This window comes from Eschrichtius robustus, chromosome 21, assembly GCF_028021215.1.
Source record: "Eschrichtius robustus isolate mEscRob2 chromosome 21, mEscRob2.pri, whole genome shotgun sequence".
In the NCBI taxonomy this organism is placed as follows: domain Eukaryota; kingdom Metazoa; phylum Chordata; class Mammalia; order Artiodactyla; family Eschrichtiidae; genus Eschrichtius; species Eschrichtius robustus.
Window position 1 is genome coordinate 13,105,986 of NC_090844.1, and position 26,576 is coordinate 13,132,561.

Genomic DNA, 26,576 nt, shown 5'->3' on the forward strand with positions numbered 1-26,576 from the left:
TAGTATCTTAATATGGAATTTGACTTCAATACTTTTTACATTTTTATTTGAAATTAGTTTTTCTAAACTTTAGAAGGAGATGTGGTTCAGGATAGTCTTTCTGATTTTATATGGTATCTTCTTCTGTTGTTTTCATGTAGTGTTAAAAAATATGACATTTCTGGCTAGAAATTCCTGGCTCTCTTTTTTTCTGACATGCTTATCTGGACCTTCTCTTTCTTTCATCTCTATTGTCCCTTTCTTGCTGGATTTTGATTTAACTTTCAGCAGCATCTCCTCAGTTTAGGGTCTTGTCCCAGCATTGAGACCTAACTGGTCAGTTTCAAGGGCTTCTAGTGGATAGACTGCCCCATCCCCTCCAGATGTCTCTGTGGGAGTGGAAGGGTCCTTCTGAACACCACCTGGTTCTGGAATATGGTGGAAATTCAGCTCCTGCCTGTCCTGCTGACACCACACTGAAGCCAGACTTTCCTAAGCAGCAGAAGGGCAGGGGTGGAAACACAGTTATTCCAGGAAGGGGATTTCGTAAACACCGCTTTCCTCCCTCTGAAGGCTTTTCTCCACTTCCTCCTGTCATCCACTCCTCACGTCTCAGTAGCAAAGGCAGATCAGACTCAGAAGGCACGGGGGGGAGGGAGCCGGTGACTGGGACTCTTCCTCGTTCTCCACATGCTACGTCTTGAGCGTCCAAGGCTCTGAACCCCCTTCTGCTGTCTCTTCCAAGCCGTAGGGAGATGACAGTACAGGCTTGTGTTAGCATCTTGTTGAAAAGTCGAATTAAGCATGGTGAAGACAGGGCTCATTTATCTTTTCTTCCTTTCTTCCCATCTGCTGCACTTCCTCGTGTTCATGGCTGAAGAGGGGGCCTGTTGAAATGTTGAAAAAGAAACCCCTGCCCTCTGGATTCCGTGTCACACATTAGTCATTTGTCAAATCCTTCTACTTTCTACAAAATGTTTCCTAACTCTGGCTTTTCCAACCCATTGCTACTGTGAAAAGCTCTGTCCAAATTTAGGTGATCTGACCAGAGTGTCCTAACCTTTTCCCCTCCTTCCTTCCTTCCTTCCTTCCTTCCATAATTCATTCATTTCATCAGGCAATTATCAACTATTTTGTGGCAGACTTTGTTGGTGCTGCAGATTTGGTTTGGAGACTCCAAAAAAGAAGATTCAATCCTGGCATTCTGCTTAGCTTACAGCCTAGTTGGAGAACACTTGACGACAAATTATTACAAGGCAATGTGACTTGCTTTGCAGTAAACGAAACAAGAAAAGAATGTGAAAGCACAAAAGCCTTACAGAGAATCTAGGCTCTGAAGGATAAATGAAAGTTTGCTAGATGGAGAGTGGGAAGGTCCATCCCAGACATGGGGCCAACGTAAGAGAGTTGACAATGGCACATTCAGGGGCTAAGCTGAGAAATTTGAGATGAAGCATTGAGAGATGTAGGGGGAAGTCAAACTGTAGAAAAGGATGGGAAGCAGAATTTGGAATTTAATTCCATAGGAAAGAGAGACAAGGGTGGTTTTTTAACCCGGTCAGTAATGTGATCAGCCTTGCTTTTGCTGCCAGATAATCCCGCAGGCCAGGCAAAGAGCCGACAGGCGTGGGGACATCAAATGGCCAAGAGCAAGATCCCAGAGCAGGCAGTGGGTGAGGTTCCTGACACCAGCTCCTCTGCTCTAGAGCTGATGCCTTCTTTCAGTAACAGGTGTTACTCCTGTTTTCTCCGAAATTCTCTCCATGCATTGCCCATAGCAACTGGAACGTTTTGTTCTACAGAAATGAGAATTCAACTGTGTTCAAAAATGGAAGAAATGACATATGGAACTATATTCAATATCTTGTAATAAACCATAATGGAAAAAAATGGAAGAAAGGAAATGACTCTATTGTGAGTTCTGTGAGGATAGTAATGGTCTTTTTTCCTCTATGCATCCCCAAAACATAGCCCAGTACCTGGTGTGAAGGAGGAGCTCAAGAAATCTTTGATGAACTTGACTGACTACTCCGAAAGCAATTTGAAGGGTGTATTAGTTTCCTGTAACAAATTACCAGAAACTGGGTGGCTTAAAACAACAGAAATGTATTCTCTCATGGTTCTGGAAGCGAGAAGTCTGGAATCAAGGTGTCAGCAGTGCCGTGCTCCCTCTAAAGGCTCTAGGGGAGGATCCTTACTTGCCTCTTCCAGCTACTAGTATTTTGATGGGTGGGGTTGCATGCGGCTGGTGTAGAGAGTGTACAGCCGGGGGGCCTAACCTGGTCAAGAGGAGTGTAAGGAAACATTTAGCCCGAGTTCTAAGGCAAGGGGACACTTACTAGATGAGGATGGGGGTACTAATCAAGGAGGAGAAAGTGATGTGAGGGAAGTGCCCTAAGGCAAGAAGAGCTTACAGAGTGAAAGGGAGAGTGACATGAGATCAGGTAGAGAGAACGGCGGACATGGTGCCAGCCCCAACGAAGCTACAGGTGTGAGATTAAGACGGGGGGAGTCAATGTCGGGGTTTGGGCAGGGACGTGACCTGGTCTGACTTGCATTTGAGAGAGACCCTCAAATGGAAGAGAGGAGAACGAGCTGGAGCCAGCCCTAGGCATCTCAAGGAAGCCTGTCAGGAAGCCAACACACAGTGATACGCAGAGCTTCTGGCTGGGATGCCGGTGAGAAGGGGCGTGTGGGCTGTTACTGGTTTCCAGGGTGAAGCCGTAAGGACGCTCTGGGAGAGACTGAGTACATTTGAGTGGTAACATTGGCTACAGACTGGACTCAGGATGCCACAGGGATCGTGGTTATTGCATTTTCATGGAATATTCCCAATAGGCAAATCTGTAGAGATAGAGTGCAGCTTAGAGGTTGCCTGGGAGCCGGGTGGGGGGAAAGGGGAAGTGAGTGCTAACATGCTCGTGGATACGGAGTTTCTTTTTGGGGTGATAAAAATGTTCTAAAGTTGATTGTGGTGATGGTTGCACAACTCTGTGACTCTACTGATGCTGTTAAACTGATACTTTAAAGGGAAGGACTGCATGTGAATTGAATCTCGATAAAACTGTTTTATTTTTAAAAAGTAAATATGCTTAGTATATTTAAAATCTAATCTCCTTCCTTCCTTCCATCCATCTGTCAAGTTTATAAGCTTGAGATGGAATATGCTTAGTCCACGAAATGAAGTATAATTATATTGTCAGCTGGGTGATAAGAAAAAATAACAACCCAAAAAGGAAAGGTTTGTTTAATTTGAGGAACTACAGACAAAGAGAGAGAGTATCTGCTGTGTAAGCAAGTCTCCTCAGTGATATTCATTCTTTTTCTCCTTCAACACATATTTATGGGACATTCATGAAACATTTGAGGTACTGCACTAGGTGCTATTTTATGATTTCGAAGCAACACACAAGCATAACTTCCACAGCAGAGCCCTGAGACCAAGTTTCCCATGTTTTATAACCAGGCTGTCAAGGCTACCATCTCTCTTCCTCCTAGTAAGTAGTTTACAAGAGCTGACTTTGGTCTATCACAGATTGCTTACAAAGATTAAACACACTATCACATTTGGAAATCTCTCGATATTTACAGGAATGTAAAACACTTTCACAGAAAATTCATAAAAGAGCTGTGTGTCTTGAACAGCGAGTTTGTCTGATAGCACCGTTGGGGATCTTAGACTCACAGGGACTTGGGTGTGGAGAAGCCTCTCCATCACTGGGGCTTACAGACCCGCTTTGGTTTAAGAAGGGCGGGAATCTGACCCAGCTGGGATCAGTAGCCAATGCCAGCCTGATGGCTCCTGAAAAAACTGGCAGGTTATGAAGTTGCTGTCAGGAGACTCAGGTCTACCAAGGTCAGATCAGAACCCATCTCTCCTGAGAGCAAACCCAGACCTTAGAGTCATGTGACTTAAAAGTGTTGTCCACGCCAGATCCTCTGAACCTGCAGCTCTGGAAGACCACATGGAGCCTGCAGTCCCAGGAAGTTTGCAAACTGCTGTCTGTGGCTGAATTCAGACCTGCTGTGGATTTCCAAGAGCCCTTTAAAAGTAAAGAGAGTTGGGACTTGAGCCCAAGTCTGGGCTCTTGAAGGCTAGAAAGAATTTCCTGGGCCTGCTCTTATTTAAGTCTTCAGAAGTTAACTGAATTGGGTTCTGGCGATTAGGCCTATGGGCAGGGAAAGTAGCCATTCATCTTATCTTTAATTTAAAGATCATTCCTTTCATCTATCTTCGGTATTGGCAGGTCAGTCCAATTACCTTCCTCCTGGAATTAGCGATGAAGTAGTAAAATAATCCAGGAGAAAAGGCGTGTGTAATAGTCCTAGCAGATGTTATTCCGATGGAACAAAATGCGTTTAGAGAAAGTAGAATTTTCCTTGGGAAAATGACATAACTTTAAAACAAAAATCAAAAGAAAAAATTCTGGCCAAATAATTGAGCCACTAAAATACATGCATTGCTTTAGGTAAAAAGTTTTTTTTCTCGATTCAGTGTCTGAATTTTCTTTATTATTTACCAATAGTCATGATTCCAAAAGTATCTTATTCTCATTTATCTATGCAAGACTACTTATTGAGTAACTACACTTTGTCAGACAAATATCTGAAATTTTATTATGTAGCGTGAAGATGTTAAGGATGAGGGAGGGGAAAAATTGGTACAACAGAGCAGGAAGGACAAATCCAAGACCGTGTATGTGTTTGTACCCCTCTGGACTTGGATGATCCATTTTTAATTGAATCACTGGGTTTCTCTTAGGTCTCCTTCCTTCACAAGGGAGCACAGTGGGCTGCACTGGATTCATCAGAACCCAGTCCTTTAAGGAGAAAGAAAACTTTGAACAATAGATGCCTATTTCAACAACCGGCGCCAATGTTCTGAAAGCACTAATTGGCTTTCAGCCGGAGAACAAAGGCTGATTTGCCTTTCCAATTGATTCGATGGTCTGCTGGCACTTTAAAAACCCATTACATAACTCCTTAGAAATCTTTTGTGAAGATAAATTTGATATTTTTAAGCAGTGATCCTTTAGCTCTCATGATTCAAGGCCCAGGAACGGTTCCCAACCTTCATGAATCAGGGTGAGCATAGATTTTCATTTTTCAAGGTAAACAACACATGAGGGCTTCATCGTCCTGACGAGACCTGATCTTTTGCCTTTTCCCGACAAAAAGCCTCATTTGCAGATGTGCCTCGTTTACTGCAAACTCAGCTTTAATGCGATGATATATGTATATGACTCTGATCATATAGAAACGCAGTTATCCCTTGTTTTGCAACCAGAGCTCCTACAGCAAACTTAGAAGACTAAACTAAACACGTTTCGTCTCAGGCTCGGTGCCTCTTCTCCGGGGTTTCGTAAGGTCTCTGAGGTGGCCCTTTGACCAAACTGTTTCCTCATCCAGGGGCTAAGTGCTTAGTGATTGGGATCTGACGCCATCACGTTGCCTCCGTTCCCCGTGCCCCACCATTTTCCTTGGAATTCTGGGTCACTCAGGGGTCCACTCTGCTGTGGTGGTTAAATAAGCAGTATTCCGGGACGCTGGTGCGTCAAACTTACGCCTAATTGCATCACCATTTCAAGCAATGAAGTGAGATTTCTTTAAGTATGTCCACACCATCATCAGCCAGACACCCCTTTCCCCGCCCGTGATGATGTCAGGGGTCGCTAGTGTCTACACTCTGTATGGGGATCCAAAGGGAGGCAGCCTCTGAGTGAGCCTTCCCACAGGCAGACGGGCAGGCAGGCAATCCGACGCCTGCCGCGTGCATGTTCACAGCATGATACGCTACGAGGAGGCTCACGGAAGCCCGTATCTATTGTAAACTTTTCTGCTCCTTAAGGCAGGGAGAAACTTTCGTGCACTCAGACTCTGGGAAGGAACGCCTATCTTTCACTTTGTTCCATGAATCCTGCAGTTCCCATTGATTTTGATTGCTGGGTGGGCCAAGCTAAGATATGCCCTTCCTGGGACTTTGTATAAGGTGAAGAAACCCCACGAGCTGAGTTAGAAATAGCAGCTACCGCTTCACATGGGCCTTTGTCCCAGACGGCAGGAGCAGTACGGGATGGTGGCCGTAGACCCTGACAGTGGCTGCCGGGTTTAGACAGGGCACAGACAAGGGCCTGCTTTGTGCAGAGCAGGACAGAGAGGGGCCGGGGGTCCACGGAATACCCGCCCAAGGTCTGGTCGCTACAGGGGTAGGCCCTGCTTAGGTCATCTGAGTACATGGAAAGAAAGGAGAAAATAACCTATAGTTGAACAAATGAAAAGCTAGGAGTTTCCTTACTTCCTTAAAAAGCAAAGTGTTTTTGTTTTTGTTTTTGTTTTTTTAAGAAATAGGGACTTTTATGTATAGAACCATCCAAGACTAATATATTTACAATTGTACGGCCTCGATTGAATTGACGAAGCTATTAGTGAAATAGGAAACGGCAAGGCCTCCCCCGCGGAGCACACACTGCGCTAGGAGTTCAGGACAGCAGCGCCAGCAGGACCAAGGCCAACGTGCAGGCGCCCGGCCGCGCTGCCAGGGCCGAGCTGGCCGGGTCCTTCAGCATGCACGTCACCCGGGACCAGGACCCGTTGTTGGGCAGGGGGGCGACACCTGCCACGTTGCACATGACGTTGTAGACATCCACGGATCTGATGGGAGCGGCTCTGAAGTTGGATTTGAAATCTGAAAGGGAAAGGCAAGCAAAGGAGTTGTCACGGTCACTCCTGGGCAGGGCAGAGACAGGGATGGAGTCACAATGTGGAGGAATTACATTCAGCATCCAGGCATCTTGGGACTGGAAAATCCGCCTCGTCCGTGGGGCCTGGACAAGGGATTGTGAACCTGCAAGGAGATCTGGAAGGTTCTAAGTTATGATAGGAGGGTGCTTTCTATGGCTCGTGGAGATGTTTCTTTGAAAGACAGATCAGACAACAAACTCTCTCTGTGCATAACTGTGCTTCCCTTGTGACAACAGAGCTTTCCTTGGGGACCCAAGGGCCGTCTGAAGCTGCTCATTTCTGCAAGCACTGCGGAGCCGCTGTGGTCACAGAAGGTTGACTGTCCTGCCGGGCTCCCCAAACCCAATCCAGCTGCATACTCTTCTTCCAGGACACCTATCTGGCAGGGACTGGTTAGCCTAGGTGCTCCCCAGTTCAAGAATGTTTCCCATTTTCCTGCCACATGGAGGTCCCAGGACTGGATGGAACCTGAAATTATATAGTTTCCCCAGTGTGCCTAATTCACAAGCAAAAGCAACGGTCTCCTAAATATGTTTGGAAGATCAGTTGAACGTTCCTTGGGAGCCTTTCAGTGGCAGATAAAGTAACTTAGCTGTGGGGAAAATAAAGAAACTGGTAGTGGAGTTCGAGACCTGAGTGAAGGCTCAAGGGAGCTCATGGGGGAGAGGGCTGTGCCTCTACCCAAGGCTGTGCCAGACTGCACGGCGACACAGGCCCCCGAGGGCCTGGCTGGCTATTCACAGCTTAGCAAGTTAAGGGTGCTGAAGGAGGGACTTCAGTCCATAGTGGACCCTCTCTTTCTCCACAGGAGGCAGAAAAGATGCTGAATGAAAAGTGTTTGTTTAAAGAGTGAGTATGAGACTTTAGTAATATTCATACGCAGCTTCACTTTTAGGTTCCCAACCAGAGCTTCCAACAAAGTACCCAAAACTTAAGAAGCTGAATTCAGGAAGGAGTTTTATCCATCAATAAAGGCCCATGCATGTGACTTTTGTCCCTCTAAAAAAAATTTTTTTTAAACAGGTAGTTTGGGGGCTGTAAAGCCAAGTTTTCTATCTTAGAAAATAATCTTTATAATTGCTCTGCTAAAATGATCACATATACTTGATTTAAAAAGCAAACAAACACCAACAGCAACATAGCCCAGAAGTGTCCACACCAAATTCTACTCTTGTATTAACCCTGAAATTATAAATACAGAAGGAAGCTACACACTGAAAACTCTGCCACAGCGTATGTTAGACCCAGGGCAACTTCCCAAGTGGCGGGTTTTGCTTATTTTGAAGAATTAAAGTTGAATTCAGTATAAAGAGGTTCACGGGCTCTACAACCAGCCTGTAGCCACTTACTAGCTGGGTAACCTCAGGGGACAGGCATGGAGATGGCGCCTAAATCCTAGTTCCAGCCACACTGTATGTGCTCAGTAAATGGGAGCTGTTGTTAGTAATAGAATAAACGCCCAGCAGGGGAAAGTACGGATTGAGAACAGTCACCCTATAGGTTATTTGCAGGGTTCACTTTACTTTTAGGGCAGGGAGGGCAGGAGTCAGCATCACCTCAGGGTAAACACTTACTTTACAAAATCCAGACCTCCCTGGAAAGGAGAATGCAGAGGCTGCCCTGGAACGCCAACCCTCCCATATCAAGGACAACCCTACAATCAGAGAGGGTGGTGGCAACGCTTCCCCAGCGAACAGTCAGCTGCAGCTGAGAAATCGGTGGCAAGGTTGCCCCAGGGACGTGGGAGCGACTGCTCTCCCTCTGACTTGCCGTGGACCTGGATGTGAGATCATCCTGCCACATCACCCGGTGGCCATGTCCTGTCACACGGGAGGGTGGCAGACAATAGCATATCCAAGACAGCCGTCCCCAGCCTTTCAAACATCTCCTTCTTTAACATTTGGCAAGAAAATTTGAGATCAAGCTCTACTGACAAAAAAAAAAAAAAAAAAATGTTAGAAAAGATCATCTTTTTATGTTGAAAGTACAAAATCAAATCCGGTACACGTAAGCAGGAAGGAGGACTGGGGTTTCTTTCCCACTCCATCTGGTTCACGGCTTCCCGGTCTGCAGGGCTGGGATTTGGGGCCCAATGCAGAGATGATCCAAACTGGAATGAGAGCTTCTAGAAAATTCCTGAACAGCAAAACAATACCTGATCCAATTGGGAGAGGACAGCCAAGCCCTGTTAGCTCAAGATGGTGTCTGAACCTGGAATGGGAATCCAAGTTATTTCCATGGGCTTACATTCTTTGGATATTTAAACTGTTTCTCCGAAAGAGAGAAGGTTCTGGAGGCTCCCGCTGTGCCTGACCACCTTGGGCTGCTTTCCAAGTGAGGCTTGCTAGCTCGCTGGCAGCTCACTGAATCACACTCCTGCTGTCTTATCTCGAATGTGGAGTTCTCCACGGCAAGATTAGGTTGTTCAAATTAGAAACTGGGATGAACCAGAGAGAGGCTATCTTCCAGAATTACTTCCCTTTCTCTTAGCTGGACCAGACTTCCTGGCTTCTGAAGCTGTATCTGGGCGGCCGCAGCGGTGCTCAGCGTCCTCCATGAGCGAGAAGTACCTACAATTAATCAGGAGGGATGCACCTTTATCTCAAAGTGCAGCTAGATAGCTATGAAAGGCCTCGCTCTTAAATTTTCTTCTGAGTAAACAGTCAGTGTGTAAAGCTGTTCAGTCTTTCATGAGAATTAGAGCCAGAAACGTGATGGTTTGCGGGAGGCTCTCGAGGCTCTATCTGCCTGCAAACATTCTTGCAATTAGCCCAGTCCATTTTCACCAGGGGTCGTCTTTCTGTCTATAAAAGACTTAGGCTTTTAGTTTTAAAGGAACGGATGATGGGGGCCTTTGCTAATGGACAAAATCTCCCCCACTGAATTTAAGCTATTGCAGCTTTGGGTACTTTGTTTAAAGTTTTCGGTTTGACGCTAGATGTGCTTCTGCTTTAAAATCTGCCCGAGACTCTTACTCAGAAACACTCCAACTGACAACTGTTTTGCATTCATGACCTGATCCCTCTCTTCTGGGGAAGGAGAGGCAATGTCTTTGAATGAGCGCCCTGCTGGCTCATGTTCCCCCATATAAAGGCCGTGGCCCTGGAATGTCTCTAACCTGACGGAGCAGCTGTCACCTCAACAACATCCTCAAGGCTCCATCCTGAGTTCACTTGGCCTTTGAGCCGCGCAGCTCTAGCCCGGGGCTTGGCTAACAGGGAGGCCCTGTTAACTGTTATGGGTTGATGGCGTCATGCTGGGGCATCCTCTGACCTCGCTCTTAGGCCAATGTCATGACCCCAGTTGTGCTCTGTAAGTGTTTGCTGCTACTGGTGCTGCTGCTTACTCAAGGACATGGGAACCTGGATGACACGTGGGCAACGATTTGGACCGACATGTTCCCTAAGCTCGGGCTCCCAGAGGCACCCAAGGAGGCTGCAGAAGCTGACACCTTGTAGTTCTCAGCAGCTATTTTGTGGTAGGTAGAGTGGCCTGAGGCGGATGGAATGAAGGGGGCTGACGCTTTTCTCTGTCCTGTTACATCAAGGAGAAGGGCAGGGCTTCCAGGTGTGATCTCTAACCTGTAATTTGAAAGGAAAGCATGGACTTTCATGGGCTGAAACATTTTGATCAACATCCAGGAAAAGGAACTTGGAATATGGAGACTGGGGTAAGCTTATTATGTTTAATAAGGAGTGTGGACAGCAGGCAGGAAGATTAGTAGCTCACGAGCCAGTCCACTGATTGTTGATGGCTGTTGATGGCTTTTTACTCTATTGTTTTTAAAGGGGGTATTCAGATAGTAGTATGATCTTTAGAGTGTTTGATAAACTTTTCTAAAATGTGAATTTACAGTGCTGTGTTTATTAAAGCAAATAACCAAAGAGGCTCTCTCCACCTCCCCTCTCTTCCTGCCCTGGGAATGTAGGTCAAGGAAGGCACAGTAAATTTGCTTTCATCCAAGACATCCCGAGTCATTCTGGCTCATTCTCAAAGTCAGTTACAGAATCATTTCCTAGCCTGCCCTTGAGCACATCCTAGCTTCTGGTGGGCCCTAAACCAAATGACCTGCACAGGGGTGGGTGCTCTAGCCAGGGAGGAACTGTGGAAGAGTCAGACCCTGTGAAGCGATCGTGTCAACTTCAGGACGCGCAGCTGTCAGCAACCTGGTGCCTGATAAGCTTTCCTGGACATCAGATGGCTGTGAGAGAACATTTTGATGAATTAAGTAAAAAATGAATCATAAACACGTGGAACACTTTTTTCACTGCGCTCGAGATTTAAAACTTACAAGGAAAAGTATTTGGCCACGTTTGCCAAAACCAAGAAGCATTTGAAAGCCAGCCAGCCAAAGACACTTCATGGAGACCGGCTGGGTTTGCTCAGCTTTGCTCATAAAGAGGGTCCATAAAGAAATCACTCCAGCTTTACTAGTGCCGTCAGCCCCTGCTGGCTGACGCTTCCTTAGGGAGGGATGACTAAGAGAATTTGGTCATGTCTTCCTACCGGGTCCGAAGGCCAGGAAGATGCCCCTCATGTCCCTGAGCTCGTTGTCGTATCCGTGCCATCCGCGCTGCCAGCCTTCCCTCTTGCCAGTGCTGTTCATCCAGAATGGAAGCGTCTCTCGATTCTGAAATCAAGCCAGGCACTTACATCGCCCTGTGTCCAGACATCCGGATGAGTGAGCATCCGGTCCAAACTACCACCCAGCGGACTTCCTGCTCAGCGGTCTCAGTCAGGGTCATCCGACCTCAGCTGGATCACTTCCTACTCCAGGTAGCTCAGACCTTTGGAGACGGCCCATTAAATTGCCAAAGAGCTCTAGTTCTGAAGGTATCTTCTTATATCGGGCTGGGCTGTACCTCGTAAGCAGTTTTAGAGTCACTAAATATAGCAGGTCAGAGACAGAAGGGACGTGAAAGTCTACCTGTGGTATAATAAAAAATATAGTTGGCCTTTGTCCCGGGTTCCCTGGCCCAGGATGCCTAAGCCCTTGGGATGTCCTGAGTGACGGGAGTGTTTTGTTATTGGAAGTGCGCCCCGGGCTCCGATACCTGAGCTTATGCTAATGAGGTGGCTCGCTGGGGTAGGGAGCTACAGAGCTTCAGGCTAGCGACTGCTCACCTGAGGAACCAACCACAGGAGGAGAGGGTTAGAGCTTTCAGCCACATCCTCTGACCTCTGAGATTGAGTTCCGCCACGTGGCCATGCCATCGCAACGAAACCCCATATAAAACCCCGGGGACAGCGTGGTCCAGGGAGCTTCCGGATTAACGAACACACGGTTGTGACGGGAGGGTGGTGCACCCAGAGAGGGCCTGGGTTCTCTGCACCACTCACCCGCATACCTTGCCCTGTGCATCCCTTCCACTTGCCTGTCCCTGAGTAGCATCCTTTGTAATAAGATTGTAATCGTAAGTATGGCACCTTTCTGAGTGCTGTGATTCATCCCGGTGAGTTATCGAACCTGAAGGGGGGTTGTGAGAACCCTCAAATTTGCAGCCAAGTCGGACACAAGAGTGGGCAGCCTGAGGACCCAGGACTTGCGGCCAGAATTCAGATGTGCAGGCAGTCTTGTGGGACGGAACCCCTTAAAGTGTGTGTCTGCTCTAACTTGGGGTGATGTCAGAATTGAATCGAATGGTAGGACACCCAATTGCTATGCGAGAATTGTTGCTGGAAAACACAGCGTCTAATCGGATCACTTTGTTTCTTTAGTACAGCACGGAAGCCCCGAGGCAGCCGGCTCACCACAATCCCAGGGCGCCCATCGCAGGAACCACCCGTCCTGCTTTCTTCCAGCTCCACCCCGGGGGGGGGGAGGGGGGGTGTGTGACTCGGAGCATATTAGTCCCCTCCTCTCCATTTAGTCAACATTTGAAGATAGCACCCGTGTTCCTCTGCTCCAGGCCTTGTGTATCTTCACTTTCTTCGACCATTCTTCACTCAGGATGGCTTCCAGAACTTTCACTGCCCTGTCACCCTTTCTTTCCTGCAAAACTAAATTTTCTTAAGACTGCAGCTGCTTACTTGAGAGACAACAAGCTTAAAGAAGGTTTTGCAAATCCTAAGGAGGCTGCAGCCAGTTGGACACAACCTGAGCCCTTCTTGGCAGACTAAGCCTTCATTTCCGATATTCCAATCATCTTCTTGCTCAGCACAGGGTTTAATATTACAAGTTTTCCAAATGCAGGAGGTAGAACTGACTGGTCGTGATGACTGAGTGGAAGCAGAAGAGCTCAAGGACCAGGGGTTTACAGGTTGGCTCACAAGACTCGTAACAACACGTGTATTTTGTGTGCTGTACGGTTCACCAAGAGCCTCCCCCAACATCCACTTAATCATCACCACCTCCCACTGTGGACGGTATTATTTTTCCTACCTTGGCACAGAGAGGTTAAGTGACACTCTTAAAGTCACACAGCTGTTGAGAGGCAGGGCTGGGATTGGAATCCAGGTCGACAGTCTCCTGGTCCTCATGCGCCTTCCAGGACCCCATAGCCAGAGGTCGCTGCAGGGCTCCTGCCAGCACTGGACAGTGGGCTGTCCCTGTCCCTTGCCTCTTCACTCACTGAGTGGTGGCCAGTTACAGAGTATGGAGATGAGATTTTGGAATAGGATGTGGGTTAAATTCCACTTGGCCACTTTCCAGCTCTGTGATCCTGGGCGAGCTGCGTGACTTCTCCAAGCTGCAGCTTCCTTGCTGGATGTGATAATACCTGGCTCACAGAGATTCTGGAGGATAAGCTGGCTGTGCGCTAAGCCCGGAACACAGTAGGTGCTCCATAAATGGCTGGGGATGGCCACCAGATGCCACTGGCTGCGGGGCAAGGCGCTTGGGTCCTGTGCAGCAGGGTCGAACCCTCCTTTGCTTATTTAGCTGTCATATCGCATTGCACACCCAATCCAGTCTCACCCCATAAATCACTCCCTGGCATTACTGCTTTCCAAATCACACTGTTTCATTGACTCTCTGTTTCCTGAATTGCCGTCATCCCCTATCCCGCCTTCTCCAGCTGTAGCTTGTATTTTTCAATGGGAATATATTTATTAACTTACTGCATTTCTGACTTATTCTGTTTTTTGTTCTTTGTCTGGGTGATGATCACAACACGTCCCAATTTAATCTCACATGCTGCCCCCCCCTCCCCCAGTCTTTAGTGATTCCTGAAGAACTAGGTAGAACATATCACTAGTGCTGTCACTAACCATGAACCCCATGGGACATACGTGTCCCGTGACCAAGGGGCAGGTGGAAGAGAGATGAGGACTGACGGCCTGATTTTAAAATTCCAGCTTAATTCCACAGTTACACACACACAGCAACAACAAATCTCAGCCCTGAAGGTCACTGGGGGTCTGTCTGATCATAGGTCAATCCACTAGTTCTTATTAACACGACAGGTTGCTCCAGTGAAACAACTATTCTTACTGATTTTAAAAAGTAACAGTAAACTGGCTGGTTATGTGAGAAGCTAAGTGATTGAACGGATTACATGACACAATCTAATTACATTATGTAATTAACCTCAAGAAGGTGCAGGGATGATCTCCTTCCTTGTCCTCTCCTGGTGGCTTGCACCGTTTCGCTGGGTTCTGTATCCCCCTGCAGCGCAGGCCTGTGCAGCCGTTGACACACACCACACAGGGGCAGCCCTGCGGGTGAGGCGCCCCAGACCTCCCCGCTCCAGAGCACAGTCCCCAGGCTGGGGGTCCTCAAGCTACTGGCTGAGTCTCACCCCTCCTGACCCTACTAGGCCCAGGGACCACCACACAGCGCCACCTAGTGACATCCCGGGGAGGTGCCCGAACCCTCCAGGACGGCGAGCATAGAGGGGTCTGTGTGTGAGCGTGAGTGTGTGAGCGTGAGTCTGTGTGTGAGTCTGTGTGTGAGCGTGTGTGAGCGTGTGTGAGCGTCTGTGTGTGTGTGAGCGTGAGTCTGTGTGTGTGAGCGTGAGTCTGTGTGTGAGCATGTGTGTGTGAGCGTGTGTGTGAGCATGTGTGTGTGTGAGCATGAGTCTGTGTGTGTGTGTGAGCGTGAGTCTGTGTGTGTGTGAGCATGAGTCTGTGTGAGTGAGCGTGTGTGTGTGTGTGTGTGTGTGTGTGTGTGTGTGTGTGCGAGAGAGAGAGAGAGGAGCCACTATGAGGAGGCCACCAGAAGGCTCTAGCGCAGAGCGCGGGCAGCCCTGCGGCTCCCCAGTAGCGGCCCCCAGGGAGCTCTGAGCGGCGGAAGGGCTGGCACAGAGGAGGCCCTGCGAGGCCGGGGGACCTTGCGTAGTGACCGCACGTGGGGAGGGCGTGAGAAGAAAGCACCGTGAGGCTGGCGGAAGCAGTGAGGCGGTTTCTACCCGAGGTTGTGCCAGTCCCACAGGGTGACCGACTGTCCCGGTTTGTCGGGGACTGAGGGGGTCCAGGGATGCAAAACTTCCTGTTTTAAAACCGGGACAGGCCTAGGCGAACCAGGACAAGTTGGTCGCTCTGTAATGAACACTCTCTTGTCAATTCAAATAAAATCCTCACCAAGTCCATTTGTTCAGCACCTTCCAGTACCTTCCGGGACCCTCCTCTGTACCTGGGAGGACAGCAGTGCCGGGACGCCCCCCTTCAGGAGCCCCTAAACTAGTTCGTCATTTCCAACAGGAAGGACGCAGAAAGAGTTCACAGGAGGAACACCGTGAGGAATGGTTGTTATTACGTTTATAGACGTGGGTTCTTTTATTTGGTGCCTGCGTTGTATTTTAGTGCCTCACTCCACTACCAGCTCACCATGAAATGTCTACCGGAAGCTTGCTGAACTGGGGAAGCCAGGAGATTACTTACGAGATGAGAGTTGTAGTTTCTAGACTAGATCTTTGTCTCATTCATCCTTGGCATTAAAAAAAAAAAAAAAAGTAGCCTTCACTGTTTACCCCCAAATCAGCAAACCAGTTAACGAAGTTTGTTCAACAATTGCCTGGACCTCCTATCTCTTTGACTTGCCATGTTTGGATTCCTTTCTGCTGCTGAGCTGCGATGTCTCGGTAGCACAGTCAGAAACGGGGGTGGCACTGGGCACGAGGGTCGGGGTGGAAGCGGGGATGGAAGGCTGGCAAGAAGCAGAGGGTGGCCTGAACAGTCTGTAGTCATTACTGTCTGTCTGCACGTGGCAGAGGCACTTGCTTCCATAAACTGTCTGGTCATTTACCCGCTTTGTACTGTTGCATTTGGGGAATATATTAGCACGTATATTTCTCGCCGGCTCCTACCGATTTCCCCTCGGCGTAGATCAGAAAATGGTTACTAAGCCACAGAGAAGAATACTCCTGAGGGGGCAGGAAATGTTTTCCAGCTCCAGGAAAACATCTGGACTCCCGGTCTTGCCTTGCACCCCAAAATGGCTTCTCTTGGGGCGGCCAAGGAGGTGGTAATCCGTTCTTCGTGGGTTCCCTCCTAGGCCGGAGGTGCCGTTCGGGGTCTTGTCTGGGTCCCCCTGCTCCATCTGGGTGACCTCCTCTCCCGTCTTCCCCCTTGAAACTCACCGTCTACACTGCTGGATCCCAAGCCGGCTGTGCACACAGTGCCCTGAGCGTATCCCGGCTCCCACCTTGGGTATTCGGATTCAGCAGCTCTGTAAGGCAGGGACTCTGTCTATTTAATCATCGTCCCCCAGGTGACCGGGATGCCTCGTCTGACCTGGAAACCGCTGGGAGTCATTCCCCTGGCCCTGTCCTGCGCCGTGTTCAGTGAGTAGCCATCGTTTCCTGAGAACGCTTCGCGTTACGCTGGGCTACCGCGCCTGAGGTCAGAGGCCGTGCCTCAGGCCCCTTCGTGGGGTCCCACACAGCAACGCAGGGCCTCCCTCCCAGAGAGAGCACAGGCCCTCCCCGCGGCAGGCGCGGAGTCCAGCACGGAATCGCTCACACAGGCTGCTTTCCAAAGAGGAACCTGGGCGGCCAGCCGGCTTTTCCCACCTGCCATCTAGGCTCGTTGGCCAGCGCCAGGTTCACTGTTGGTTAAACATTTTGACCATCACCCCTCGTGTCAGCCACTAAAAGTGTAATTCCTGTCGAGGAGTAGGGTCAGGGGCCCGAGGGTCCCCTCCTCCTCTCTTGATGAGGCCTCTCACCCATCTCTAGGGCACTGGGGAACAAAGTTGAAATCTGGTCCGATTAAACTCAATAAATAAAATGTGAACACCTGTCTAAGGTGTGTGAGGGGCCTAATACGAATGAAATCTACGTTATTCCCCTAGGACAGGGTTATAATAGCGACTTCCCACGCCCTCCACGTTGCAATAGACTCACATCATCTCAGTCTGGAAAAGGCACCCGGTGATGTAGCAGAAGTGGCTTCGATTGGAACTCTTGTGGAAGGGAGCGCAGTCTGGCTGGCTCTGGGCTTTTGCTGCTAGGGTTAAGGTCGCGCTAGGCGTCTGTTACAAAGCACTGTGTCTCTGGTTTTGTGGCATCGTCATTTTAAACCCTCCTCCCTAGAGGCTTCCTGTGGGGACGACTCCTTGAAGCCCCCCAGGAATGGTGGTCATGAACCTTCAGGTGTGTGTTTGCCATGCACCACTGCAGAGACTTGTCCCCCAACGGTTTATCTTTCTCCGTCTTAGAAGGCTGCCTCTTTCTAGAACAGAATTTAATTGCTCAGGCCTCAGGCCCTGGTCTGACCCTGGCAAGCCAAGCCCGCTGCCACACGCAGCCTAATCCTGGAAATGGAAAATGCCAGACAGCAAAATCAGCAGGGACCAAGGGCGGCAGAATTCCTTGGAGTGGAGGGAAGTGTTGGAGGAGAGCACTGAGTGGACGGGCTTTCTTTTATTCTTTTCTCCCCCCGGACCACGTTTACTGAAGCGTGCCAACAGCGAGGAGGGCGTCTGTGTGCTCTCCGACATGCGTACCAATGACCCTAGTCACCCCGGAGAGCAAGCAGCTTCCAGCCCCCAACGCCAGCCTCCTGAAGCTCCACTACTTGGGCCTGGACAAAACCACTCCAGCTGCCACTGAAACCCAGAGGCCGCATTCTCCAGCTTGTCTTGATTTCCCCAAATATTTTGGGTTCAGGCCTAACTGCCATTCAACCCCGGGCCTTAGAATTGAGCCCGGCATTTCATATCCTTTGCCAGTTTTCAAAGTAAATCTTTCCTCTGGAGACAAATTCGGGCCTCCCTTGGAAGCTTGGGCCTGAATTTGCCGCATTTCCCTCCACTCAGACGAGAGTCCAGAAGATCAACAATGAAGCACCCTGTCTCACAATCTTTCGCCAGCTTCTGGCTGCACCTGGCTACCTTTTTGAGCACAGTGGCATGAAGTGGGCACTGCTCAGGAGAGGCCGCAGGAATTAGCCCCTGGAGCTGAGTAGGGACTGGGGAGAGCTGACGTATCTGCCCGCCCTTGGGCCCCAGTTGTGGGCTAACTGAAGCTAGGACAATTGCCATTAGTGGTTTCAACGCCTTTTTTTCTGTTGAAATCTCTTCTAGGGCTACTAATAATGAGCCAAAGTTAAAGGCCTGACTCAGCTTTCCTCTCTGTCTACTTGGTCACTGACTTACTAACCTACAAAATAAACAACCTGTCAACAAGTGATCAAGAACCAACTGTCTCAATATTTATGAATTCATCTCTTAATTCATATATAACAAACATGTACTGAGTTTCTGCCGGGTACTAGGTTCCACAGAGGAAAACGAAGGTCAAGACGCCACAGACCTGCCCTCAGGGAGCTTCCACCCCAGCAAGGAAGAGTTCAAAAGCAGACAAACAAAGGCAGCACCTGGGGAGTGATTCAGGGTTTTGTGAGATTCCAAAAGGGAGGAAATTTTCATGGAAGAGATGGTATTTGAGTTGGGCTTAAAAAACAGGCGGGAGTCAGGAAGGAGAAGGCACTCTGGATCCTACTGATGGTTTACTGGGCTACTGATGGTACCAGAGCCCAGCGAGTACAGGTGTGGAGAGCAGGTCAGGAGAGCATGAAGTATGTTGGGATCCAACCACTTGACACCCAACGCCTGAGCCCTGCATTAGAAAAATCATTTTCACAAATATGAAAATTCTGGTTCAAGCATGTGCAAATCTCACATGTTGGTGAGAGGAAAGGAGAGGGCTGGTTAGGAAGAGTTTTTTGCATTGTGACAAAAGCAAGAAAAAAATGAATGCCGATGTTAGAACTTTTGTGAAGGAGCTGAGACTTATCTCCAGACCCCACTAGGAATCAGAAGGGTGAGTCCATAATTCCAATCCACGAAATCAGAAATACCTTGAACATTTTAGTGGAAGATTTGAAGGCTCTTTGGAGAACTGGATGGACTTCGTGCTTAACGGTAACATCTGGGTTGTAATTCTTTGTCACTCCTAGCTCTGTGACCTTAGTCAAGACATTTAAAACTCTGAGCCTCACTTAACTCAGTAAAGTTGGGATAACATCCGCAATGCAGAAACAGTAAGCAGGGGACACTTAATTCAAGGTAGCTATTATTACTGTTGCTGCTGTTGTTGTTGACCAACATTTTTAAAAGACAATTTTCTAGATACATTTATTATCTGAAAAATGCACAACAACTGGATGCACGTGTCATTGAAACTTCTGGGGGCGGTAGTGGGGAGCGCATTCTAAAGGTTCTAACGATCCGTGATGAAGAAAGATCAATTTTACAGTGCTCGCTGTCACTAAGGAAAGGTGTATGAAAAAACACTGATAGGGCCTCCCTGGTAGCGCAGTGGTTGAGAATCTGCCTGCCAATGCAGGGGACACGGGTTCGAGCCCTGGTCTGGGAGGATCCCACAGGCCGCGGAGCAGCTGGGCCCGTGAGCCACAACTACTGAGCCTGCGCGTCTGGAGCCCGTGCTCCGCGGCAAGAGAGGCCGCGACAGTGAGAGGCCCGCGCGCCGCGATGAAGAGTGGCCCCCGGTCGCCGCCAACTAGAGAAAGCCCTCGCGCAGAAACGAAGACCCAACACAGCCAGAAATAAATAGATAAATAAATAAATAAATAAATAAATAAATAAAGTGTACAATTTAAAAAAACAAAAACGAAAAACACTGATGGTCTCTGTATTTAGTGGCTAGACATAAGAAGTATAAGAACTGGGGGGGACTGCTCACGGCCCCAGATGCTCGAACTCTGTTCTTCTTGTGAGCTGCGCGTTACAGCACCCCGAGGATTATGGAGCACGCCCCCGCCTTGCTGAAATTCCCGATGGTGTTCCCTTGCACTTAAGGTGGGATTCGAAGTCTTGCCCGTGGCTGGGCCTCCTCAGGCCCCGCCGCCCCGGACAGCCTCAGACGTGTCGCTGTCCCTCTCCTCACTCCCCACACGTGCCGCTGGGTCCATCCCTTCCGTTCCTCTAACGCTCAAGGCCCTTTCCTGCCTCAGATTCCTCCAGCACCCCGCTCCGTCGGCCAGGAGAGCAACCCCTTCTCCCTGCCCCATCGACGGCCACTCATCCTTCAAGTTCCAGCCTGGAGGTCGCTTTGTCAGAGACCTTCTGCCCCTCGTCTGAGTCAGGCTTCCTCTCCTCCCAGACCGTCTCTTTCATAGCCCTCTTTCTCCATTGTAACACAGTGCACTTTGTAACTGCATGCTTATTCCTTTGTATGGCATGCGTGCTTATTTCGTATTTGGCTCCTTCCCTGGGCTGTGAGCTCCATGAGGGCAGGAGCTCCCAGGGGCGCCTTACTCTCACTGGAGTTAGAACTTTGGTAGGTTACGTGGAGCAGGCACTCGGCAGATGTCTGTTGAATTTAGCAGATGAGTGATTTTTTTTAGGTATGTGGATTTTGGAAGAAATGTACCTGAGTTTGGCGGAAACTACCCACCGAATTTCTCCACTTTGCATCTTGCTCTGTTGTTCCTATCTATCCCATATGCCAAGGACATTTAGCATCACTGGACCAGCCTCCTGAGGGCCCGTGGACCACCCTAGACATTGTGACCACCTCAGTCTGCCCCGGCCCCTTTCCAAGTGCCCCCTGGTGGAGGGATGGGTGCAGAGCATGGGTGAGTGAAAAGGGCTGTGAGAAAACCACGTGGGCTGGGAGAGCGAGGCCACCTCGTGCTGGGCTCAGATGCTTCGGTGAAAAGCGTGACCCTCGCCCCCTGGCAAGGACAAGCAAAGAGAGGGTCTACAGAGGATGGCGACCAGGTCTCAGGGAGACAGAGGGGTGGGGCCTCCATTTAGGGAGCCCTGTTTCCATCCTTGAAGGAAGGAGCTCGGTAGGTGTGACAGGCTGGGGCCTAACCTAGGCAGGTGGCCTGTGTCTTTTGCCTCTTCATGGTTAGTCCTCTGGGAAGATGAACACCTTCAGGTTTCTGCCCCTGCAGCGGGGGAGGCCAGAGGAGGGACTGGCCGTAGTTGGAAATCTAGTCTGTACATTAAGCAGCACAGTGAGAAGCAAACTGGGGGAGCCACTGGGCAGGGAGCTTGCTTGTATGATGCCAGCCGTCACGCCGGATACTTGTGCAATTCCAGGTGACAAAGTCAACAGGTTTCCCTCTCTTTATCTTTTTCAGTGACAGCTCTCCAAGTGACCATTAAGAAAAGAAAAAAGAACTCAGTTGCATCTTCCTGTTAGAGCAGCTGCCGTAGAGTCCGCAAGACTTAAATCGGTGGCAAAAAGTTGGTGTTTATATGGGAATGGCATTTTTGCCAAGGAAGCCAAATCTTGTATGTTTACGGGATGGTGGTTGTAGGGAAAAAGGAAGGGCAGGTGGGATTCTATTTTATTGGCCCCAACCAGCATCGATTTGTCCTGACTCAGCTGTTTTCCTAATCATGTCAAAGGCAGAAAAAAAAAAAAAAAAAGACTCCTCTGCTATCCAAGCCTGGACCCAGAGAAGTCGCTTTCAGGGCTGAGAATTCGCCCTGCTGCAGATGCAAAGTGCAATCCAGGCCGTCCTCACCCGGGCTGTGCACTGGTGTTCCGGTTACAGAGCAAACACAATGTTCTTTTACCGTGTGCGGAGAGATTTCGCAAATAAGGATGTGGGAGATTAATAGTCCTGGCACAGTGCAGGAACAGGGAGCTAGAACGGCGTTCTCAATTCTCTATAGTCAAGTAGGTATAATAAACAACAGAGAGATGTAAAAGAAAAATGTCTAAGACAGCAGGGAAAGAATGGGCACTCGTGTTTAGGATTTTTCAGAAGATAAAGAGATAAAACCCCAATATTAAATCTAAGCTGGCTCAGAAATTATAATTTTCATATATGAATCTTAAAAATAAAAATCCGTAAATTTGAAGACGGGAGTAAAATGATCAAGGTATTCAGTCTAGGAAACTAAGGTACCACAAAAGATGGACTAAAAAAATACCTAAATTTCTCTCAGGACCAGGGACCGGCATGATTTTCTAAAGAAACATTTGTGTTTTTATGTTACAGACACTGTAAGTTACATTGATATAACTGATTGCACCTTCTTCCTTGAGTTGGCAGCTAGGAAGCTCAGAACCACCTTGTGTTCCATTCTACGTTATGGTAAGTGATTTTCAGGACTAACAATATCTACAATGCAGAGTCATGGAGAGAAACAGAAATCGTAACTAGGAGATACTTAATCCCAGGTGGCTATTATTATTGTTGCCGATGTTGCCAACCAACATTTTAAGGAGAAATTTTTCTTGACAGATTTTTTATATGTGCAAAAGGCAGAATAACTTTACATTCACTCCATTGAATCTCTGGGGGAGGAGTCATCCTATAGTATGTAATGAGCCAGGCACGATAAGGGAAGATTAGTCTTATAATACCCATTATTACTAATTAGAGCTATGTGAGGTGACATTGACAGTCTCTCCATTTAGGGGGTTAACACTAGTCCTTCAGAACTAATTTTATTTTTTCTCAACCTATTATCTTCCTTCTGATTTCTTTCTTTAAAAAAAATTTCTGCATCAAGTATTTTAAAATTACCTCAAATCTCCTTTTTGAAATAATTATATATTTTTAAAAAGCTCTTCAAGTCATTGTCGGTAGCTAGGCATTCTTCCTTTCCGTTCTTATGGCTTCTCTCTGCTTCTTAAGCCATAGGATGAAATAAACACCAGGTAGCCCTTGCTAACTGGTTGACTCTTGGTTCTGATTTACACAAACAAATGTGTGCGTGTGTGTATTTGTGCGATACATACAAAAGTGATGATATGACATGATATGATATGATATGATATGATATGGTATATATGATATATGTGATATGATATGATATAATATATAATATATAGTGTACAATTACCGTATCGCTTCACTCTCAACAGACAGTGGAATATGCCAGTTTCCTGCAGGGGAGCAGGTACTTGGACCTCAGCAGGTGGACGTTGGGAGGCGGGGCGGGTACGAGGGAAGTGGAGCCGGGGCAGGAGGCGGCATCGTCAGACTCATCACTGGGCTAAGCGGCCACCGCCACTCAGAACGTTAGCGACGGTGCCGTTTGTCCTCGCTCTCCTCTCCCCTCCTTTTCTCTGCTGATCTAAGTTTCAGCCACCTTGTCTGCCTGATTCCCAGCTGCTGTATCCCACTGGTCTTGCGACTGTGGTCCCCTGGCCTGCATCTCAGCACAGTAGCCTATCTTAGGACCAAAGCGGACTCAAGGCGGGAGTCTTCTAGCCACACTGGTGAGTTGAGTGATGAGACCTAAGGGGAAGCTTGCTGGTGGGTTCTGGGCTGAGGCGGATTTACGGTGCAGTTGCAGAAGCTTAAGCATCAGGACGTCTCACTTGCATGGGTTTCTTCCAAGTCCCTGTACCTAATGTTATATTCATGATTATTATTTTCTTAAGGAGAGACCTCCTCCCCCCAATTTTGTTATAATCGTGAGAGTCCCACAAAACTTCTCTCTGCCTCTGACTCTGGGATATGTTATTTTGCTCCCTAGTAAAAGTATGAGATGTACAAGAAGAAGCAACATCCCTGCTTTCCTGCTTTGGGATGAACTGAAGGATGTGATGCTTGGAGCTACAGCGGTTATCTTGTGCTCTGAAGGCAAAGCCAAAAGAACTGCAGAAGAACTGGCTCAGGGCCTTGATATCGAGTTGCTGGATGAAGCACCCTGGAACTTCTTAGCTCTAAACTTCTAGTTATGCGAGATAACGAATCTTTATTACTTACGCCATTTATTCAAGCGGCCTATGACTTACAACCGAGAGCATCTTGGCTGATACCCCAGGTTTCCCCATCACTGTGTTTTAACCACTCAATGGGAAAACGTGCGTCGTCCTGCCAGATGTGCTAATGCCAAGGTGCTGTATTGACACTTCAGATGCTTCCAGACTGAACCTTCTCTGACAGCACGTACGGCTGGAGCAACTTCCCTGGTGACTGTCCACCCCCTCCTGGAGGAACTGCGATCGCTCCTCGTGAGCTGTCCCCTGTCTTCACGACACCCTCCGGCTTGGCCACTCTCCCTACGGAAGCCCGTTGTGCCAGAAACTACCTCAAGTCACCTCTGTACCCCTGCAATCTCCCTCCCTGCCATGGACCAGCCTCTCAGTGTGGCTGATTTCAGCTAAAACGTGAGAAAGGAAACAGTAGAGGCACATAGTCCTACAGAGAAATGAGTGACAGTTAACTGTGGATTAACCCTCAGCATCTATTCGCTTCTGAAAACTTAAGACTCTAAATTGAAAAAGCTGCAAAACGTAAGCCCTTTCGTACGGCTTGGGAAGCTGGCTTTACGGAATACAGCTGAAGAGGCACCGGCAGTCAGGTGACCCACTTGACTGCACATGTGTTCAGTGCAAAGTCCTAAGGAAACCACTGTAGATGAAAACGCTGTGAGCCTAGAATAACCTCACTCCAGGTGAACTTCAAACAGCGTGATAAAGTGACCAGACGCATTAGGGCGCTTAGAGGAGAGAGCGTTAGGGGGCAGAGGGACCTTCTTGGAAACTTCCAAAATCACATGGCATAGGAAGCCAAAGCCTGCTGACCAGAAGGACCCAGCTTGGCCGCGGAACAGTGCAGCTGACATTTCTGACCAGTTCTGCTTTGCTTCCTCAGCGACCAGCGGCTTCTCTGGTCTGAGAGCACACAGGAACAACTCAGTCCCCTCCTGAACGACTGAGGTTTACGTCAGGGAATCCCCGTTTCCCACACGTGGGTCGCTAGATGTCCACCCGTTTTGCATGATCAGTATTTCTGCTGATCGCCACCTGCCCTCACTCTGGCAGACTGAATACCGCTCTTAGGCCTTATACAGTCGTCCCGCGGTATCCACAGGGGATTGTTTCCAGGACCCCCTCGGATACCAAAATCTGTGGATGCTCGAGTCCCTTATACAAAACAGCATAGTATTTGCATATAACTACACACATCCTCCTGCATATTTTAAATCATCTCTGGATTACTTATGATACCTAATAACAGTGAAATGCTAGGTAAATAGTTGTACATACAATGAAAATGTAATGTAAATGGTTGCCAACACCCAGCAAATTCAAGTTTTGCTTTTTGGAAATTTCTGGGATTTTTTTCCCTGAATATTTCTGATCAGTGTTGGTTGAATCTACAGAGGCGCAACCTCGAATTTGACCGTACTTTGTTGGCCTCGACCAACAGCTCTCACGTGCCAACATCTGCTACTCTCTTCTACCCTGTAGTCTGATCGGTTTGTAACCCAGCTTCACACTCATCCCGACAGTGACCCAGGCCCTGTCTGGGAACTGACTCTAAACAGGACATGACTGCGGATTCCCCTCTGGGGTGCCTTCCCAGCTGGCCGGGTATCAGAAGCTGACGCAAGGGCCTGGTCAGCTTGGAGTCCAGGCGGGCAAGGAGGAAGCTGCTGAAATCATCCGGGCACCAGGCAATTAGGGTTTGGGCCCAAAATGCAAGATAAGCTCTGTAAAATCAAGTGGGCAAACCAGAGACCTGGACCCGTGGACTTTTGTTTGCCAATCATTTCTCTTTAAGGTGAAAGCAAAGCCGAGCCTCTCCTGGCTTTTCGCTGCCCTAAAGCAATTGCTTTGGTTCACAGTAACTGTTCCACTTTAAACTGAATAGGTTACACTGTAAGCCTGGGTAACTGAGTTAAGGCCCATTTGTTAAAACACAGCAAGTCTGGAGCCATGAAGTCTAAGCCATGGCTCTGGGTCGGAGTCTCCAGTTTGCGTCTACAAAGTCACCTGACCAAGCCTTTGGATTCTCTAAATAAGGAAATAATACAACAAATGAGACTTAAGCAAAAACGAAATTTTTCAGGTGGAAAAGGTGAATAATTATTTACCTTTGGCTGTTTGATAGAATTTGTATAATGAATATCTTGTCATATGTTTTATATTTACCTCAGTTATGAACCATCCTTCATCGGCCACTAGGGTCAAAGGAGAGACAAATTTCCCTTTCTTGTAATAGAACCTGCTCGGGATGGCCTCCTTCTCGTAGACAGTCATGTGCTCCACTGTTCTCAATCTGTCATATATCTGCAAAGATAACCAAGAATGACCAGGTTTGCGTTCTCTCTCTTAAATGTATGTGAATATTTATTGGACCTGGGGGAGAGGGAGGACTTTATAAAAACTTATTTATGTCAAAAATACTATAGTAAAATAAAAAGGTGAATGAGAAATTGGTCTTCCTGATGTTAAATACCACCAAGATCAAAGAAAAGCATTTATTCTTTGACTAGACCTAGAGCATGTCCTATCTACACCTGATTTTTTTAAAAATAAATTTATTTATTTTATTTTTATTTATTTTTGGCTGCGTTGGGTCTTTGTTTCTGGGCGTGGGCTTTCTCTAGTTGCGGCGAGCGGGAGCTATTCTTCGTTGTGGTGTGCAGGCTTCTCATTGCGGTGGCTTCTCGTCGCGGAGCACGGGCTCTAGGCGCGCGGGCTTCAGCAGCTGTGGCACGCGGGCTCAGTAGTTGTGGCTCACGGGCT

The 26,576-nt window shown here is 48.3% G+C and overlaps 1 protein-coding gene across 4 annotated transcripts in view; it reads right to left on the reverse strand.

Annotated features, from left to right (window-relative positions):
* Window positions 1-4,569: 4,569 nt before the first annotated feature.
* Window positions 4,570-26,576, reverse strand: part of ENPP6 (ectonucleotide pyrophosphatase/phosphodiesterase 6) — a 94,864-nt gene continuing 72,857 nt past the window's right edge. Inside the window, exons 6-9 of one of the 4 annotated variants that reach the window (XR_011072163.1) lie at window positions 25,980-26,117; window positions 11,227-11,350; window positions 8,876-9,290; window positions 6,636-6,664 (exon numbers count right to left, since the gene is read on the reverse strand). Coding sequence is in view for 3 of the 4 variants with exons in the window: in XM_068532257.1 (XP_068388358.1) it covers window positions 6,459-6,664; window positions 11,227-11,350; window positions 25,980-26,117 (468 nt within the window). In the remaining variant the exon portion in view is untranslated. Of the gene's footprint in view, window positions 6,665-8,875; window positions 9,291-10,652; window positions 10,922-11,226; window positions 11,351-25,979; window positions 26,118-26,576 lie in introns of those variants that run through there. The other 3 variants (XM_068532257.1, XM_068532258.1, XM_068532259.1) reach the window with 3 other exon arrangements.